The 20,047-nt window shown below is 42.1% G+C and overlaps 1 protein-coding gene across 2 annotated transcripts in view; it reads left to right on the forward strand.

Moving 5' to 3' along the window:
* The window catches only part of LOC135523607 (protein tweety homolog 2-like), a 113,181-nt gene extending 95,832 nt beyond the window's left edge, over positions 1 to 17,349 (forward strand). The window contains exons 7-15 of one of the 2 annotated variants that reach the window (XM_064950388.1): positions 4,690 to 4,759; positions 4,917 to 4,972; positions 12,092 to 12,184; positions 12,278 to 12,370; positions 12,525 to 12,667; positions 12,986 to 13,177; positions 13,397 to 13,475; positions 14,855 to 14,881; positions 15,589 to 17,349. In XM_064950388.1, the coding sequence (XP_064806460.1) occupies positions 4,690 to 4,759; positions 4,917 to 4,972; positions 12,092 to 12,184; positions 12,278 to 12,370; positions 12,525 to 12,667; positions 12,986 to 13,177; positions 13,397 to 13,475; positions 14,855 to 14,881; positions 15,589 to 15,669 (834 nt within the window). In that variant the 3' untranslated portion in view covers positions 15,670 to 17,349. The remainder of the gene's footprint in view (positions 1 to 4,689; positions 4,760 to 4,916; positions 4,973 to 12,091; positions 12,185 to 12,277; positions 12,371 to 12,524; positions 12,668 to 12,985; positions 13,178 to 13,396; positions 13,476 to 14,854; positions 14,882 to 15,588) is intronic. The other variant, XM_064950389.1, reaches the window with a different exon arrangement.
* The last annotated feature ends 2,698 nt before the right edge of the window (positions 17,350 to 20,047 follow it).

The following is a 20,047-nucleotide window of genomic DNA, read 5'->3' on the forward strand; positions in this document are numbered from 1 at the left end:
CTTGGTGTTAGGAGGAGGCACCTGAAGGACCGGGCTGTGGGAGAGCACTGGAGCTCTGGTGCGCAGCCTTGGCACCACTTCCCCAGGCTGGACAACTACTTTAGCCCGGACCCTCCAGAGTGCAGGCACAGGTTGAACCGGGCTGTGGGTAAGCACGCGAGATCTAGTGCTTACTACATGCACCTCTCCCTTTGGCTCCACTCCCACATTTGCCCGGCACGAGCGGAGCGCAGGCAGAGGACGCACTGCACCCTCCCAGCGCCCCGGAGAGACAGCACGCAGAGCAGGCGCAGGATACCCTGGACCAAAACTGCGTACCGGCGACCAGACCCGCTGAGCAGGCACCATACGCCCTGGCTCGATGCCCGCACTCGCATGACACTCTCGGGGGGCTGCCCTATAGCGCACCGGGCTATGGACACGTACTGGCGACACCGTGCGCTTAACCGCATAACACGGTGCCTGAACAGTAACGCGCTGCTTATAATAAGCACGAGGAGTGAGCTCAGGTCTGCTAAATGGCTTTAGCTCCACATCTCGTGTGCCACCTCCCAAAAGAATTGGGGCTGCCTCTCGTACCTGCCGTGCTGCCTCCTCATATCGCCGCCGCTCAGCTTTCGCTGCCTCCAGCTCTGCTTTGTGTCGGCGATATTCCCCAGCCTGTGCCCAGGGTCCCTCTGCGTTCAGTATCTCCTCCCATGTCCAGGAGTCCTGTGATGCCGGCCGCTGTTGTTGCTGCTGCTGCTGCTGTCGTCGCTGTCTTTTACCACGCCGCTTGGTCCTTGGTTGGTGGGTGATTCTGTAAGGGATTTCCTCCTCTTCTTCAGAAGAGGAGAGGCGAAAAGGATCAGAGGACCAATATGCGGCGTGGTAAGTGTCCATGGTTCCTTTTAATACGTAAATGTACACATGAACAACTGAATACAAAAAACAAGAAATGTGAAAACCCCAAACAGTCCTACATGGTGTAGACACAGAAACAGGAACAATCACCCACAAACACACAGTGAAACCCAGGCTACCTAAGTATGATTCTCAATCAGAGACAACTAATGACACCTGCCTCTGATTGAGAACCATACTAGGCCGAAACATAGAAATACCCAAATCATAGAAAAACAAACATAGACTGCCCACCCCAACTCAAGCCCTGACCATACTAAATAAAGACAAAACAAAGGAAATAAAGGTCAGATAGTGACAATATCTAGACTTAGATTTAGCTTTCCCTGACTTAGTCGCCATACTGATTAACTTCTTGAAACTCCCCATCCCAGATCCGGGATTGTGACTAAAGCCTCAGGCTCATTAGCATAACGCAACGTTAACGATTTCTGAAAATCGCAAATAAAATTAAAATAATGCGTTTGCTCTCAAGCTTAGCCTTTTCTTAACAACACTGTCATCTCAGATTTTCAAAATATGCTTTTGAACCATAGAAATTGACTAATTTGTGTAAGAGTATGCAAAGCTAGCATAGCATTTTGTGTAGCATGTAGCACGCAACATTTTCACAAAAGCCAGATAACCAAATAAATAAAATCATTAACTTTGAAGAGCTTCGGATGTTTTCAATGAGGAGACTCTCAGTTACATAGCAAATGTGCAGTTTTTCAAAAAAATATTATTTGTGTAGGACAAATCACTCCGTTTTGTTCACGTTTGGCTATGAAAAAACCCTGTATACAGTTATAGCCTGAAGCTAATTAGCATAATGTAACGTTAACGATTTCTGAAAATCGCAAATAAAATGAAAATAATGCATCTGCTCTCAAGCTTAGCCTTTTCTTAACAACACTGTCATCTCAGATTTTCAAAATATGCTTTTGAACCATAGAAATGGACTAATTTGTGTAAGAGTATGCAAAGCTAGCAATGCATTTTGAATAACATGTAGCACGCAACATTTTCACAAAAACCAGATAACCAAATAAATAAAATCATTTACCTTTGAAGAGCTTCTGATGTTTTCAATGATGAGACTCTCAGTTACACACCAAATGCGCAGTGTTTCCTGAAAGCTTCTGTGTGTAGGAGAAATCGTTCCGTTTTCTACATTGCGCCTGGCTACTGAAACGAACCGAAAATGCAGTCACCTACAACGTAAAACTTTTTCCGGATTAACTACATAATATCGACCGAAACATGGCAAACGTTGTTTGGAATCAGTCCTCAAGGTGTTTTTTCACATATCTCTTCATTGACATGCAGTTCGTGGAAGCTTGCTTTACTCTGTGTATTGTTTGGAAAAATACTGGCAGGTGACTTTTGCGCACCAATTTCGGCGCAGGACACCGGGCGGACACGTGGTAAATGTGGTCTCTTATGGTCAATCTTCCAATGATCTGCCTACAAATACGTCACAATGCTGCAGACACCTTGGGGAAACGACAGAAAGGGCAGACTCATTCCTCTTGCGTTCACAGCCATATAAGGAGATCATGACAAACAGAGCCTCAAAAATCCTTGTCATTTCCTGGATGCCATGTCATCTTGGTTTTGCCTGAAGCTCACGTTAAAGGGCACGCACAGAGAAGATATTTGTATTTCTGGACACGTCAGAGTGTTTTCTTTCGAACAGTAGCAATTATATGCATAGTCGAGCATCTTTTTGTGACAAAATATCTTGTTTAAAACGGGAACGTTTTTCATCCAAAAATGAAATTGCGCCCCTAGAGTTCAAAGAGGTTAATATATAAACAGCTGAAGATACGCTTTACCAAAACAACGCTGTGTGTAACATGCGTTGTAACATGCGTTGTAACATCCGGTATGAAACTTCAATGGCGAATGACCCTCTTTACACCGGAGTTTACGACATGGGTTGGTCTTCCAACACATAAACATTACATATTGCCGTTTACCTTAGCTCATTGGCTATCTACCCAGCTAGATTTCAAGACAATCAGTGGTCATTGGGTTAAAATAGTCAATCAACGAAACAGCGGTCATATCATTGGTTCACAATGATGTCATTACTTGTTGTCTTCAAATTGGTTTCTTTCAGTCAATACGTCCCGCGAAATGACCCATCACATTTAGTTGTGTTACAAACAAACCAGTTGATTGCAATGAAACCCAACATGACTGGAAAAGTCGTCGAAAATGGAATGAGACGGAATTCACGACACAAGCGGTTCACAAAATGTTTCGTGTTAGGCTATAAAAATGGATTTTATCAAACAAAAGACCATTCATTGTGTAACAATGAGCATTGGGATTGCAAACAGAGGAAGATCGTCAAAGGTAAACTATTTATTTTATTGCAGTTTGTGATTTTGTTACGCCTGTGCTGGTTGAAATAGTCGTTTTTTATGGGGCTCTATCCTCAGATAATCGTGTCGTATTCTTCCGCAGTAAATCCTTTTTTTAATCTGACAACGCAGTTGGATTAGCAAGATTCTAGGCTTTTGAATCATGTGAGACACTTGTATTTTCATGAATGTTTAATATGACTATTTATGTAGCGATCACCATATGTTGTCGAATTTCATCCCGCTAATGGGTTCGGTGCACAGAGAGGTTAAGGGCTTGTAAGTAAGCATTTCACGGTAAAGTCTACACTTGTTGTATTCGGCGCATGTGACAAATAAAGTTTGATTTGATTACGGCCGGTTGTGTTACACACGCATGCGCACACGCTCCCAGGCACAGTTAGAAGGATTATATAGTAGATACTATATCATTCACAAATCTAGGATCGGGCCCCCCTTGACCATGTAATCATGGATACCCCCTCCCTTGGAATGGAAGAATGGAATGAATCTATCTGATCATCTTGGAACAAACAATGTGTACAGAATGGTGTAGAATCAGGAAGTGGCACACCATAGAGCACCCCTGTGATTTGTTCCAAACATAAGCATCCGGACCTCAGTTTGCCTCTAAGCAACCCAGGCTTGTGTTTATAGTCCCCCAAAAAGTGTGTGTGTGTGTGGATGTGTTTAACTATTCTTGTGGGGACCAGAAGTCCCCACAAGAATAGTAAACAAACAAAAAGTTGACCAAGTCACCACAAGGTCAAATGCTATTTCTAGGTGGTTTAGGATTAAGGTTAGAATTAGTTAGGGTTAGAATGACGTTAAGGGTCACTGTTAGGAGCTAGGGTTAGTTTAAGGGTTAGGAGCTAGGGTTAGGATTAGGATTAGGTTTTTGGTTTAAGGTTTAGGTTAGGGTAGGAGTACAGGCTAGGGGTTAGAGAAAATAGGATTCTGAATGGGACTTAATTGTGTGTCCCCACAAGTTTAGCTGTACACGACTGTGTGTGTATGTGTTGCTGCTGATGCTGCAGTTGTTGTGATGTTGTGACACTAATGAAGGGAGGGAAACTCCTGCCATCTGAAGTAAAAGAACACCGGGGCACATAATACATTAATGCATAATGAATTCCTTCACAAGAATAATTATAGACGGAGCAGAGCGGCCGGTATGAAGCACACACACACACACACACACACACACACACACTCTCTCTCTATAGGCTTTATGGAACAATATACTCACAAACAGTTGGATTTGGAGAAGAGGCAAAATAGGCAGCTTTTCATCTGTGGTATATAGAGGCTCATTAGTTGAACTCCGAGAGACATGTACGTATTCCTATTAAACACAGGAGGGGGTGTGTGTTTGATAGACTACATTGACACTAGTTTTGTGGTTTTTAAAAATGTCCTTTCTTCTTGTGTTCAGGGCACCAGTGACTTCTGTGTGATCCCAGACAAGTTCATCATGAACCAGACCAAGGACCTGATCAGTTCTGGTGAGTTAAAGACAAGCTTTGCTTTTGATGTCACTTTAATGAATCTGTAATTACAAGGTGTTAATACCCACCCCGGGCTGTAATCACATTATACTTAAAGAGATCAATGTTATTGCTGAGTCTTTCTGACTTGTTGGTGTCTCCCTGTTCTCTACAGATATAGTGCATTACTACCTGTACTGCAGCCAGACCCTCCCCAACCCATTCCAGCAGGTAATACTCATCACCAGCAGCACCGGGTCAATGATACCTGCTTTGACGTTTCTGTCTCCCTGTTTCTGTCTCTTTCTCTCTACCTTTATCCCCTTCTGTCTTGTACTCACACTCTCTCTGCGGCTCCCCCCTCCACCTCCTCCTCCTCCTCCATCCCTCCCTTATGGTGTTCAGTAAGGTCTCCAAGAAGGAGAGGTGGTTTTTAGGTCAGGGCAGTGAGAAGTAGTCTTTCTCTCTCCAGCCTCAGCTAGCTCCATAACCCAGTAGAGTTCAGATCCTATTATGCTGTGCTTGTAGACATGCCCCGAAGGTTCAAGAGAATGCAGCAACAGAGCATTACCCAGCCTGCTCAGTCAGCACACATTCACCTGAGTGTGGAAGCAGCGATCGCTCACTGAGACACACATACACTCACAGTTATTGGATCGTAGACATGCCACCGAGACAAATTCTGAAAATGTTTAGATCAAAGGAGATCAATTATGGCTGCTGCCATGGCTGCTGGTTTGGGGTAATTGACGGTCTCACTTCAATTAAGGACTGTCTGTCCCATTGGGCACTCATTGTCCCAGTCTATTTTGTAATGGTTGGGGACACTCAAACTGTTGTTTTGATTTACTGTGATGTGACAGGTTAACCCATTAATGATGTTAGATGCTGTTTGATGGTTTAAATCTACACCGCAAATTCTCCAGTGTTAAAAATCATAGCAAAATGAACACAGTGTAAAAACAACACTGAAAGTGTTGCGACTGTGGTAGTGTTTCCTCTAGTGTTTCCTCTAAAATGTGTTAGCATGGCGCAGTGGTCTAGGGCACTGCATCGCAGTGCTAGCTGTGCCACCAGAGACTCTGGATTCGAGCCCAGTCTCTGTCGCAGCCGGCCGCGACCGGGAGGTCCATGGGGCGACGCACAATTTGCCTAGCGTAGTCCGGGTTAGGAAGGGTTTGCGACTCCTGTGGCGGGCCGGGCGCAGTACACGCTAACCAGGTCGCCAGGTGCAGTGTTTCCTCCGACACATTGGTGCGGCTGGCTTCCGGGTTGGATGTTCGCTGTGTTAAGAAGCAGTGCGGCTTGGTTGGGTTGTGTTTCGTTGATGGAGAGCCGCATGCAGGCGGCTAGATGCTCTCCCTGCAGTCTGTTCCTCAAGTCTGTTTTGACCTGCAATAACAGAAAGAACAATAAGAGAAGGGAGAGGGACAAAGAGGATCTACTTTCACATTTAAATGTTCTTACTCGTTTCATTGCAGAGAAGTCCCTCTTACAATTAACGGAAGACACTGGTATAGTCAGTGCAATTTCTGCCAACTGGCTAAGGCAGGGGTAGAGCTGCCCCCACTCAAATTGCGAGGCCAGCTTTGTCATTGCCGTCAGCTGATTCAACCCCTGAAATACATGAAAAACAAAAAGATGTACAGCATTAAAGAAGAGCCAACAGAGTGGTAGTTCAACAGGAAAAAGGGTTGGGCAAAACTGGCCTAAAATGTTCTCTTCAAAAGATTGTCACACTCATTCGATACTGTGAATGCTCCAACTAGCACATGTTGCTTGTAAGAGGGCCACTCTTGGAGCACAGCAGCCTCTGGCGCTTGCACAAACTGCCTGGTGAGGAGGATCAGGTTAACAGTGTTTATCCTCTCACTGGAGAATGCAGACTGAGTTCCCAACACACTGGAGGCCCCCGGAATCTCCAGGTGTTGGAACCTCTGGTCTAGGCTGTCCTGGAGGCCCCCAGAATCTCCCGGTGTTGGAACCTCTGGTCTAGGCTGTCCTGGAGGCCCCCAGAATCTCCAGGTGTTGGAACCTCTGGTCTAGGCTGTCCTGGAGGCCCCCAGAATCTCCATGTGTTGGAACCTCTGGTCTAGGCTATCCTGGAGGCCCCCAGAATCTCCAGGTGTTGGAACCTCTGGTCTCGGCTGTCTTGGAGGCACCCAGAATCTCCCGGTGTTGGAACATCTGGTCTAGGCTGTCCTGGAGGCCAACAATATATGGATCCATGACCTAATTACAGCACAAAGCAGAAAATAAGTGATTAAGAGCTGTTTGTTTTAGTTTATCCAACACACACAATGTAACATTGGTTTCATCACAACATTTGAAAATAAATGTTTTTACCTCCTCTCTAAACCCAGCTCAGAACTGCTTCCTGGTCTTGGTCTCCACCTGGCCTCTCCCTCTCCTCCTCCTTGATGTTGAATGCGCCCAAACCCATTGGGACATCGAGGTCCTGGTGGAGTTAGCTCAGAAATTACCCTGGGGGCTGGGAATCACCAGAATGTTTTATGGCAAGGAGTGATGCCATTGTCACAGGGACCTACAGCAAAAGAGTTGTTTTGCTTGAAGTAATTATAATGAAGTGTCCGAAGTTCTTAAATATTTCATTGAGTAGTGCTGTCCTTTGACTCTGTTAAACTGAGACATTTGCCCATGTTTGAACATGAAGATAGAAAAGAATGTACCTGCTCTTTTATGGCCAGGATGTTTACATTCTCTAATTGGAATATAATTTGAAAGTCACGCCAGGTGAGGCAGCACGTCCGCCAGCGGGTAAAGTGCTGCCACAAATCTGTAGAGTTAGAAATGTTTGTCACTCAAAAATGATCCATCAATTGACAATACAAAACAGGTTTTACAAGCCACATCGTGGACCACTCAAATATAGTTTTGAGACACTGAATGCAGTAATAACAACATAGTACATTATTTAATTTGGAGTCCACTATAATCTACAATACATCTAGGCCTACCTGTACGTGGCACAGAAAGCGTAGAGCAGGGATGCAAACTGGTGAGGGCTCTAAAGGTGACACATTTTTGGGACACTGAAACATGCAAAGAATTAAATATATATATGTGTGTGTCACGATCGTCTGTAGAATTAACGGACCAAGGCGCAGCGTGCGTAGAGTTCCACATGTTTAATAAGTGAAACCAAGCAAAACAATACAGAACAAACGAAACGTGCCGTCAATGCAGTGTTCACAGGCACTACACAAAAACAAGATCCCACAACAAACAGGTGGGAAAAGGCTGCCTAAATAGGATCCCTAATCAGAGACAACGATAGACAGCTGCCTCTGATTGGGAACCATACCAGGCCAACATAGAAATAACAAAACTAGAATGCCCGCCCTAGTCACACCCCGACCTAAACCCAAAATAGAGAATGTGTAGTTAACTAGTTGGCTAGCTAATGTACCTTTCTTTCAGTTTCTCACACAGGTGCACTCTGAGGTGATTCAAGTTAATTGTGTTTCGGGCCATAGAGCTTATGTATTGTGCGCTGGTGCATTCTGAAGTGATTCAAGTGAATTGTGTTTCTTGCGCAGAGCGTCTGTATTGCACACTGGTAACTGGTACGTGTTTCTTGAGTTGCTTGCTGCCTGTCACAGCTCACAGAACTAAATAGCCTTCAGAACTGTATTGAACCCAGACAGATTATTTATTTACCAAGAAATGTGAATATGCTTTACAGAACTTTATTGAACATATGTTTGGTAGAAATAGAATGTTTATTTTGGTGTGGCAGCAATGATTCTACCATGGCGCAGCGCCACACTTAAATGAACGCACAGGGAACACTGGTCTGTGGACACATATAGACACCAGAACAGTGTTAAATTAGCACACTGGTTGGTGTAAAGCCTTATTAAAATATTTGCAGAGTGCCTTGTCTTTCGGGAAAATTGTAGAGTTACCACTCATGACTATTTGTTAGTGACAGAGACATGGTTGCATTCATCCATTTCGGTCCTATGGACATTACCAAGTGAGATCCTATATGTTATCATCATTTTTTGTTATTATTTAACAAACTACCTTACATACAGTATTACATGAGGCCTTATTTTGAGGGCCTAGTTTTACTCTAACACAGGGGCCTCGAACCCGTACGTACACAAGGGTGTATGTACCCTGTAGGATGTTAGCAATTATAATGAAAGGTTTACACTATTCATCTATGGCAAAGATACTTATATGTTTCCCTTTTCATCTGTGTCTGGTGTTAGCTAGCAGCCAGCATGGAACAAAAGAGGAGAAGGGTCGTTCAAAACTCTGACATTGCTGTCAACACATCCATCAGTGCTGCTGTGAACTGCATCACAAGAGACATGCCAAATTGGGAGATGCATAAAAATGATGCAATTTCAATATTGTTTGAGTTTCTTTGTATATCACCAAATTAGCTTGAGATGATTTTACTGCAACACTGCATCCAAGTTCCTGGTAGTTAGCCATGAGAGAAAAGGTATGTTTTCTCAAATTTTGAGAATTTCCATCCCCAAAAATATTCTGGGTAAAATCTTAGTCTCTCAAAAGACTATTTTGCATTGGAATCAGAATGACTGTTCGGGATCTTTAAAGAGGTGATGGGTAGAGAGGCTTATGCTGCCACCCACTGTAGTAACAGCAGAGGTGTAGGCATACTGGTAAACAAGAATACACCCTTTTCCCTTATATCCCAGCGCACAGACCAAAAAGGCTGTTTTCTCATTTTGAATTATACCTTACATGGTGAAAATACACATTTATTTCTTTGTATATCCTCCCAGGGGCAAATCTGATCTTTTCAGATATAGTTCAAGAAATATTAGATCAAATCCAGAAGGGAACTATTATTTTAGCAAGTGACCAAAATCACACATTCAGCAAGTTAGACCGACACAGCAATAAAAAAGGCAAATTCAAATTCATCTCTACAAATAATTTACGGGACAGCTGGAGGAACAATGGGTACATATTGAAGATGTGCTCATCCCCAGAATATTTTCACGTGTCTATTTTGAAAGGATTAAGCTAAGAACATTAACAACTTCATAATTAAGAACATAAACAATATAAAATCCAATTAAATGGATTCTACAACAACCAATATCACTCCCTAAAAACACACCCCTATGAAACAATCCTTGGACAGCTTTTCAGAATCCAGCGATAAATTGGCCCACATGGAAAACTAAAGGCATAGAAACTGTAAATGACTTGTTAATAGGAAATACAACTATTTCCTTGACAGAATTAAAAAGCAATTGTGGGCTGACCAATGTTTAATTTATTTTATAAATGCAACTTAAACATTTTATATCATGAAATTTTATTCTGAAATCTTTTTGACATCAGAGCAATGTTGAGGGAGTCCTATTTGAGTCAGAAAAGGATAGTCATATGAATGGTAAGATATACAAAACCTTGCAGAGAGCTGACAATCTTGCAGAAAATATATATAAACTAACTGACATTGGCACAAGATGTAGTGCTGGAACATAACTAACGAAATTACAGTTAACGAAAATGTACGCTTAATCCAGTATAAAGTCATGTTTAATACAAGAGACAAAATTCACAAATTCTACAGCACAATGGCAGAGACATGTCTTAAGTGTAAAACTAACAATGACTAAATAATTCATGCCTTCTGGGAGTGCTATAAAGTCCAAAAGTTATGGGCAGAGTTAGTAAATTGGATGTCAGAAGTTTTATGATTAATCCGTCCATCTGTACATTTCAATATGCTGCATATGAGGGTGTGGTTACATACCCAATGGGTTAGACTATACTTTTCTTGTCAATCATTTTGAGAAAAAAGTTTACTTAAAAACTGGAAATCAAATGATTCTCCATTGATAATAAGGATCCGACCCTTTTTTTTATTTTATTTTTTCGCCTCAAGTGACATACCCAAATCTAACTGCCTGTCGCTCAGGATGTGAAGCAAGATTATGCATATTCTTGATACCATTTGAAAGGAAACACTTTGAAGTTTGTGGAAATGTGAAAACCTATATATTTAAACAAGCAATTCTCAAAATCATCATGCATTAGAGCATGCTGGGAAATATGATAATGATGGTTGTGGTTTTGGTTCAAAGTGATTGTGTATGAGTTTCAGGCCCCTGTTTCCAGGTAAAACTAGGGCCTCTACATAAGGCTTGATGAAATACATATGGTATTGTGTTAAAGAATTTAGTGTTTTTATGACATATTCGCTTAGGATCTTGCTTGGAGATAGTCAATAGGACCGGAAATGGATGAATGCAACAACCATGTCTCTGTCACTAACCAATAAAGTCACGGGTGGTAACTCTACAATTTACTCGGTAGACAAGGCACTCACAGTGTGTTAATTTAACACTGTTCTGGTGTCTATATGAGACCACAGACTCATGACTTTCAGTGTTGATTTAACGCTCTGTGTTCATTTTTTTGTGTGTTTTTGAACACTGGAGAATTTGCTGTGTAGGGTTGGAGTCATAGGGTTCATACTACGCTCCCAGATCAGTTTCTAAGGGGTAAACTCATGTGGTTTACAGTCTACTTGCTGTTCTTGGGTGGAGTGCACAGGGCAGAGCATGCAGATTCTGTTAGATGAGACTAACTTGCTGTTAATGATTGGCTTTTGTCTCCCTATGCTGGACAAAAGCTGAACTGACAAGCCCACTAGTGTATTAAAGTTATAATTCATCCCAAACCATGAATTCCTATGATTAACAGTTTAAATAACACTAATATATGAAAACAATATTTTTTGTTAACACATTTTTCATTTTGTTTTTATAGTAAGGTTGGTAGCAACATGTGAAAAATAGTTGTGGAAATCTGTTGCAAATTGGCTTGCTCTCTGCCAGAGACTCTGGGCTGGCTGGCTAGGTAGCTAGCTAGCCAACGTAAATACACACATTAAGTTAATATCCGCAAGCGAAATATAAACTTTGTCATGACGATATAAACGGATGGATGTGCTCTATACAATTATGCCCATACCATCTATTGGCTGATTTGGCGACTTGGAGTGCAGGTAATTGTCATAAAACCGTTATGAAATATGATAGTGTGTCATCCCCTATCTCTAGTGAGGAGAACCATGTAGCTATGACGCGTTCTACACGATTTCCCGATTTCACAGATGGGCCACTGAGCAAATCATTTTTACCCATTGACAAAACATTGGCTTTTACCAACCTGACAGGAGTTTCATGATTGTTTTTTCTGTGGGTGGATTATCCCTTTAAATGTACACTACCCAGAATTTGGCATGTTGTTTTGTGTGCGTGCGTGTGTGCGTGTGTGTGTGTGTGTGTGTGTGTGTGTGTGTGTGTGTGTGTGTGTGTGTGTTTGCAGTCTCTGACCATCTTCCAAAGATCCCTGACCACCATGCAGATCCAAATACAGGGCCTGCTGCAGTTTGCTGTGCCTCTCTTCCCCACCGCTGAGGTCAGTGTTGAATTTACCTGTGGCATAATGCATCCCGTCTGTGTAAGCATAGAACTTTTTGAGTACTGAATCCTACACTTGTCTTCTCCACAGAGAGACCTATTGGGCATCCAGCACCTGCTCAACTCCTCAGAGGCTAGCCTCCACCAGTTGACTGCCCTGCTGGACTGTAGAGGACTCAACAAGGTACAGGACACCACCACTGAATCCCACGGCATGGATCTAGTTCCTTGTGACAGTGGCTCTGCTGTGTACATCTCTTCACTTCACAACATGTCTCAGAGAGATATTTTCTGCAATCTGCAAATGTATTTGTTTGTTTCCTCCCTCCACACTGTAGGACTACCTGGATGCGCTGATCGGTGTGTGTTATGACGGGGTGGAGGGCCTGCTATACCTATGCCTCTTCTCTATCCTGGCAATTTGTGCCTTCTGTGCCATGCTGTGTGCCATCCCCCGGGCATGGACACATATCGCCAGCAGGTCAGGAGGTGCCCTCCCACTGAGTCTCTTTCATTACATTTACATGACATTTTAGTTATTTAGCATGCACTCTTATCCAGAGCATTTTGCAATCAATGCATTCAACTAAGGTAGATAAGACAACCACATATCATGATCACGAGAATAGCAAAACCAGTGCTAGTAAGAATCACAGTCACTATCTTTCTCTCTCTATCGCCCTTTTATAGAACAAGAGTGTAAACATCCATTGTGTTTATACTGTACATACACCTTACCAAGTCACTAAATCATCCTCAAAATCTATGCCACTGACCTCCAGCCTTCCTCTTCTCTCAGGGAGCGTGATTATGACGATATAGACGAGGAGGACCCATTTAACCCTCAGGCCAGACGCATGACGACCCACAACCCCAACCATGCCACCAACGTGCACAGCTTCTGCAGCTACAGCAGCAGTATGGGTAGCCAGAGCAGCCTCCACCCGCCTGCCGCACAGGCTGGGTCCAATGCACCCGTTTCAGAGTACATGTGAGTCAGAGTCCAGCCCTGGCCTGGTGTGGAGTGTATGGTAATGCACAGTCTAGTGTGCTATACGTACTGAAGCTAAAGTTAAGCTAACTGTGAAATGTAGTCATCATGATTGCTAAGATGACATACTGGCCCAAAGTGCTATGTTCTTGTGCTGTGGACACTTTTTTGGTGATAGGGAATGTTTGTTTAACTCACTCCTTCGCTCTCCCTTCTCAGGAACCAGTCGGCGCTGTTCGGGGGGAACCAGCGGTACGAGAACGTTCCTCTGATCGGGAGAGGCTCACCGCCCCCCTCGGTGCGTTGGGTCCCAGAGGCCATGTCTTTCTTGTGATGTCACTCAGGGTCGGGGTCAATTCCAATGAGGAAAATTGGAATTTCAATTTGAAATTTGTTTGCTTTCTGAATTGACTGAATTTAAATTGATCCCAGTCATGATGCCACTGTCCCACATACTCTCAAGTCAATCAGCATTGTAATACTGATCTCTCTCTCATCACCAGGGTTTCTGTTCTGTTATTTAATTGATTCAGTGACCTGGTAGGACTTGTTCCTGTGTTTACTTTCTGTTTGCAATGTCAACTCTGGTAAAGACCTGACAGCTGGGGCTCAGACTGCTCTTTAACTCGAGCTTGAGGCTTTTCCCCTAATGATGCTCTCTCTGCCTGATGCCTTCTTTAAATTGCTCAAGTCAGTCTTACTTAGACTTGAAGTTGGTCTCGTAGTTTGTTTCTCACGAGTTGTGACAAGAGTGTTTTTCTCATGATATAACATCCATATGATAATACATTTCCAATACTGAAATCCATCAGTAAGTCTTTTGATCATGGTCATAATGTTGATGCCATATCAGAGAGCACATTTCTGACTTTGTGCCTTTACCTTTGTGTCTACCCACCATAACTGTAGATTGTTGACTCATTACCCAAGTAGTAGGACAGTGAAAGAGAAGTTTAACATGGACATAACATGTTACTTAGACCAATGCCCAGGGGAGGATGTCACAGGTGTTAGTCCTTATTTGGTCACTTTCCTTCTCTCTTAAAGTATCTCTCTCCCCTTCTCTCTTTCACCTCCCTATATGGCCTCGTAGTGGCAGCTCTTTAGAGCTCTTTAGACTGTGCATTACCATTCTCATTTCCTGTCGAGGAGACAGGCCACGTTTTTAGGATGAATACATCAAGCTTAACCATTCAAAATGCCTGCTGTACCTAATTAAATTTGATAAAGAGACATATATCATTCATTTCATATATTATGGGTATCTACTGTAGCTGCCTGCCATCCTTCCCTTGGGATGACGTTTTTATATTTGACTGAAAATAAGGTTTATTACCTGAGACTAATGCTGAGTCCCAAATGGCACCTACACAACATCTTATTTATTTTCTTTTAAAAGCAGTGGATTGTATAGGGAATAGGGTGCCATCTGGGACGAACTCTAAAGTGTTAAACCGTATCTACCTCTGTGCTTTCCCCTGCCCTCTCACTCTACTACCATTTGGCTGTGAGGATTATGTCATGTGGTGCCTTTCTGGACCCATATCTACCTTTCTGCAAAGCGTGCACTCTACCTTTTCAGCTAACAGCTTCTTTGATATTTTTTGTTTGTTTGTTGTTTATATGTTTGTTTGTATTTCATTTCTTACTTCCTTATTTTTTTATCAACTTTTGGAGGTATACACTCAGCAATTTAGAAACAGAGTAAGTTGTTTTCTGTTCCTCTTTGGACCTCTCTACTGTCTGAAGGACAAGATAGACTCCCAATTGCTTTCCCCCTGCCTTCGTTTAAAATCATCTCTTTTTTATTTACCTCCATTTTCATTTTGGAACTGCATTTTCTATTTCACCTCTGGCATGGCTTTGAACTGCAAACCTTACTGTTCATGACATCATCATCGTCATCATTCCATGTTTGACCCAGTCAGGTCTGTTTCCCCGTGCTGTTGGGAGTGTGGTGGTGTACCCTATCCTCACATCTCCTCCCTGGGTTGGGACATGTTTTCAGAGACACATCGGCAGCCCTATGTGTGCATGCCGCAAACCTTCCCTCTGTGTAATTCTATAGCTGTTACCGCCATAAGGTGCCGAGCGTCAGGCTTGTCGTTTTGCTTGGTCTGGTGCTATAGAATTCTAGAGTCATGGTATGCCCCTTGTCTCACCTTCCGCTTGAGAAGGCTTGATCCATAAGAAGGGACCTACAGTGTTGTCTGACTGATAGTCCAATCAATGTTTGGCATAGACACAGTATTGTCTCCCCTAGCTACCTACCCTCCCTTCCTGTCTCGCTGGTTAGATACTGTTCTGAAAGAGTACTATGTTATTCTATACTGTTGTGCGTTTCATTCACTATAAGTCACCTGGTGTTGTCTCTAATTGTGTGTCCTGTGATATTATGTTTTCCCCTACAGTACTCCCCCAGCATGAGGGCTACTTACCTGTCCATGACTGAGGACCAGATCAGACACTTTGGGAATGATTTCCAGGCATAGAGCTGCTCCTCCCTCGATCTTTCTTCTCTTTCACTTCTGCCATCTCCGAGAGGGGTCCTCAAACAGGCGAACACGCACACACACACAAAAACAACTACTCCAGCAGTGTGTGACTCTGTGGCTGCTACACGGACCCTATCCTCGTCCAACTCACTGGAATGGACCAAGGCCTGATATGAGGAAAGGTGTCACACACACAGTGGTCCCATCCCAAACCCCAGAGCATAATGTGTATGTCTCAGTCACCGTGACTCCAGCCCATATTCTATTATATGATTCTATTCATTCTATTTGTAATAATGATATATTTTAAAAACACTAACTTGATTCATTCACTCCGATGAGACAAAAGCAACTTTTACAATAAATTACTTTAATAATGATCTAAATTGTTCAGGAACGAATGATTTGTATACATCTATTTTGAAGTGAAACGTCTTATAAAACATATTTTAAGAATTGAAGCATGTTTTTGGACCTATAACCACTCCCTATTCTCCAAAACAGATTTTCTGTAATTACAGTATATATACTGTAAGTCTATGACTGCTTGTGACTATTCCTCTCTTGCTAAAAGACATTCTCTACCTGACCTCTTCAAAGACTTGATGTGGACTGCTGAACTATCTGGAGGAACCAGCCACAATATATTAATTATTCAAATCAAAAGAAGGAACCATACCATTCTGTTGATATCTGAAATTGGCCAAGCACAACGACATCAGAAATGACATTTTCACATTCTTAGAACTGAATACTGTAATTTCGACTGTCGGAGGGTCCTCCTTTTCCCTCCAAGGCAACAGACAACATATGCCATAATATTAGTTATATGTTTCCACATACAGTTGAGACCTAAACCTTGTGAAGCACAAACTCAACCCTGATTGTATGGTAGGGCCTGGGATAGTGACCCTACACAATGCCCAACACTGATTCTTCGCAGATACCCCTCTGTGTTGCTTGCTCTTCTCCATTCAAAAGGTCTCGCACGGTGTCTGACACAGGATTTTATGTTTTGAGCCATCATTTCAACGACTAAGACATGTTACAAATGTAATTTGTCCACATACGGTAACTGATGCGCATTTAAACTATACTGTATGTTGACTTCTCTAAATACCTTGTACGTTTACAGAATGTTGTGTCTTATTTTGTAGTATTTTTTATTCATTTTAGGGTTGTCCTAATGTACCACTGGTTGTGCGATATCTGTAGCTTGTTTTAAACCAATAAAGCCCTTAGGAGAGCCTTGCTCTGCCATAATATCAGATATTCTTTTCAGAGGCCGTTGTTAAATGATGGCATTCGGTTGGATGTGTATTGTAATAGTAGCATATCAACTTGAGTTCTGGTCATGACTTGCAAGCGGCTGCAAACTATCATGGTGAGAGAAATAGTGTTCAGACAGCAGTTTTAACCTTACTAGTGATCCTTTTCTTCCATTTTGAGAAAACATATCATACTCTTAATGAACAGGCCGGTTTGAGCTATTGTCAGATAATGTTTAATTCTGTAGGATTTTATAATATTATTTTGTTTGTTTTGTTAATTTTTTCAGTTTGAATGCATGTGAAGTAGCACTGTCTAGAACCATTGAGAGTGGTGCTTGATGTGAATCTATCCTCAGAGATGGGATATAATTGTGAATTAATAATAAAATACTTTTGAGTATTCTCATGTTGTGTTTGGTGTATCTTCATTCTATGAATGCCTTATGCACATTTTTTTTTAAGTACCAAAATGAAAGTGTGGCTAACCTGACCGACACTTTGCATAATTAAGTGGATGTGAAAGACCATCAGCCTAAATGTAATGACGACTTGGTTAGCCACACAGGTGTACAGGGCAAATATAATTTGACATAGTCATTGAGTTACACCGAGCTCCTGTGCAAACCATGCTTTTTCAAAACTCTGTCCTGGGGCTTCTTCTTCAATGAGGTTTAACTGTGGTTGGAATCCAATAAATGTTGCATTACCTAATAAACTGGAATATACTTCCCTTATGCTTTGTTTGAAAAAAGGATATATAAAAATATACAGTATATACAGTTGAATTCAGAAGTTTACATACACCTTAACAAAATACATTTTAACTCAGTTTCACAATTCTTAACATTTAATCAGAGTACAAATTCCCTGTCTTAGGTCAGTTAGGATCACCACTTTATTTTAAGAATGAAATGTCAGAATAATAGTAGAGAGAATTATTTATTTCAGCCTTTATTTCCTTCATCACATTCCCAGTGGGTCAGAAGTTTAAATACACTCAATTAGTTTTTGGTAGCATTGCCTCCAAATTGTTTAACTTGGGTCAAACGCTTCAGGTAGCCTTCCACAAGCTTCCCACAAAGAAGTTGGGTGATTTTTGGCCCATTCCTCATGACAGAGCTGGTGTCAGGTAGGCCTCCTTGCTCGCACATGTTTTTTCAGTTCTGCCTACATATTTTCTATATAATTCAGGTCAGGGCTTTGTGATGTCCACTCCAATACCTTGACTTTGTTGTCCTTAAGCCATTTTGCCACAACTTTGGAAGTATGCTTGGGGTCAGTGTCCATTTGGAAGACCCATTTGCGACCAAGCTTTAACTTCCTGACTGATGTCTTGAGATGTTGCTTCAATATATCCACAACATTTTCCAGCCTCATGATCCCATCTATTTTGTGAAGTACACTAGTCCCTCCTGCAGCAAAGCACCCCCACAACATGATGCAGCCACCCCCGTGCTTCACAGTTGGGATGGTGTTCTTTGGTTTGCAAGCCTCCCCCCTTTCCCTCCAAACATAACAATGCTCATTATGGTCAAACAGTTCTATTTTTGTTTCATCAGACCAGAGGACATTTCTCCAAAAAGCACAAATCTTTGTCCCCATGTGCAGTTGCAAACCATAGTCTGGCTTTTTTATGGCGGTTTTGGAGCAGTGGCTTTTTCCTTGCTGAGTTGCCTTTCAGGTTACGTCGATATAGGATTTGTTTTACTGTGGTACTTTTGTACCTGTTTCCTCCAGCATCTTCACAAGGTATTTTGCTGTTGTTCTGGGATTGATTTACACTTTTCGCACCAAAGTACATTAATCTCGAGGAAACAGAACGTGTCTCCTTCCTAAGCGGTATGACGGCTGCGTGGTCCCATGGTGTTTATACTTGCGTACTATTGTTTGTACTGGTGTCTGGTGAATGGAAAGAGTGGACAGATCGAGAGCGTGGATCTGCCGAACATCAGTAGTCACTCACAGAACCGCAGAATTTATTCATTTCTAAACTTAATTAGAATACCAGGTAAGTTCACTGTTATTGGTTAATTTTGTGTGCAAATTACAACTGTTGAGAAACATTACAGCTAGCTAGCATTGTAGTGTAGGCTTACTGTTACTGCACGATTTGCATAGTCAGATGCTAATGTGAGCATCTAGCTAGAGCTAATTAGCTAGCTAGCTACAGTAACATTAAGTTATACCACTTTTAGTGGTTTATGGACAGTATGTACGCCCAGTGGATCGGTGCATCACCTGCTGTACATTTTCAACAGAGCGTTATTAGCTATTATCAGTAGCTAGCGGACTTCACTGACTACTGCCAGCGGGTTAGTCAGTGCAACATGTGTTTTACTCTGAAATGCTGTTAGCAGACAGTTAGCGGCAGTTGGTCTGTGCTACATGTGTGTTTCACTCAAGTTTAGAGCTATTAGACCGTTTTTAGCTGTTGTTTGGTCGGTAAGACAGGTGCGTTTTACTGTGAAAAGAGAGCTGTTGGTAGACAGTACTTAGCGGCAGGCAGGTCGATGCAACACGTGTTTTACTCTAAACAGAGTACTGCTCTCTTGTAATTTGTGCATAACGTTATTTGTGTTAATGCAATTTAAATTAACTTTTTCTTGTCATCAAGGATGCAGGCTGTACGCAACTGACCTTCAATTCCTTTTTGGATTGTGGTGAGTGAAAAGTTTCACATTTCACACAATATCCTATGGAACAACACACTTATACTGACACACTTTAAATATACTTACTTTATATTTACTGTCAAATTGATTGCAGATTTCCTTGCTGGTAATGAATAGAAAACGAACTTGTGCCTCCCCAGATCACAGATCAGTCAAAGATTGGTTTATGTTTTGGGAGTTGTCTGATTATGCTCATTGTCTTTGCCGGTCATGAAGGGTTTTAAAGAATAAGTGACACTAACATTTGTAAGCAGCTACAATCTCAGTGTTGATAGTTATCTGTGGTGTATTGCTATAATACTCAGACTGCTGTTATAATAATTCAGTGCGTGGCAGTAGAAGACAGGTTGTAGACTGCATATAATTGGAATTGATGTGGAAAGAAGTACTAAGTCAGTTTTGGGGATATGATGTTCACGTAAAGATGACCTC

The sequence above is a fragment of the Oncorhynchus masou genome, chromosome 31 (assembly GCF_036934945.1).
Source record: "Oncorhynchus masou masou isolate Uvic2021 chromosome 31, UVic_Omas_1.1, whole genome shotgun sequence".
Lineage (NCBI taxonomy): Eukaryota > Metazoa > Chordata > Actinopteri > Salmoniformes > Salmonidae > Oncorhynchus > Oncorhynchus masou.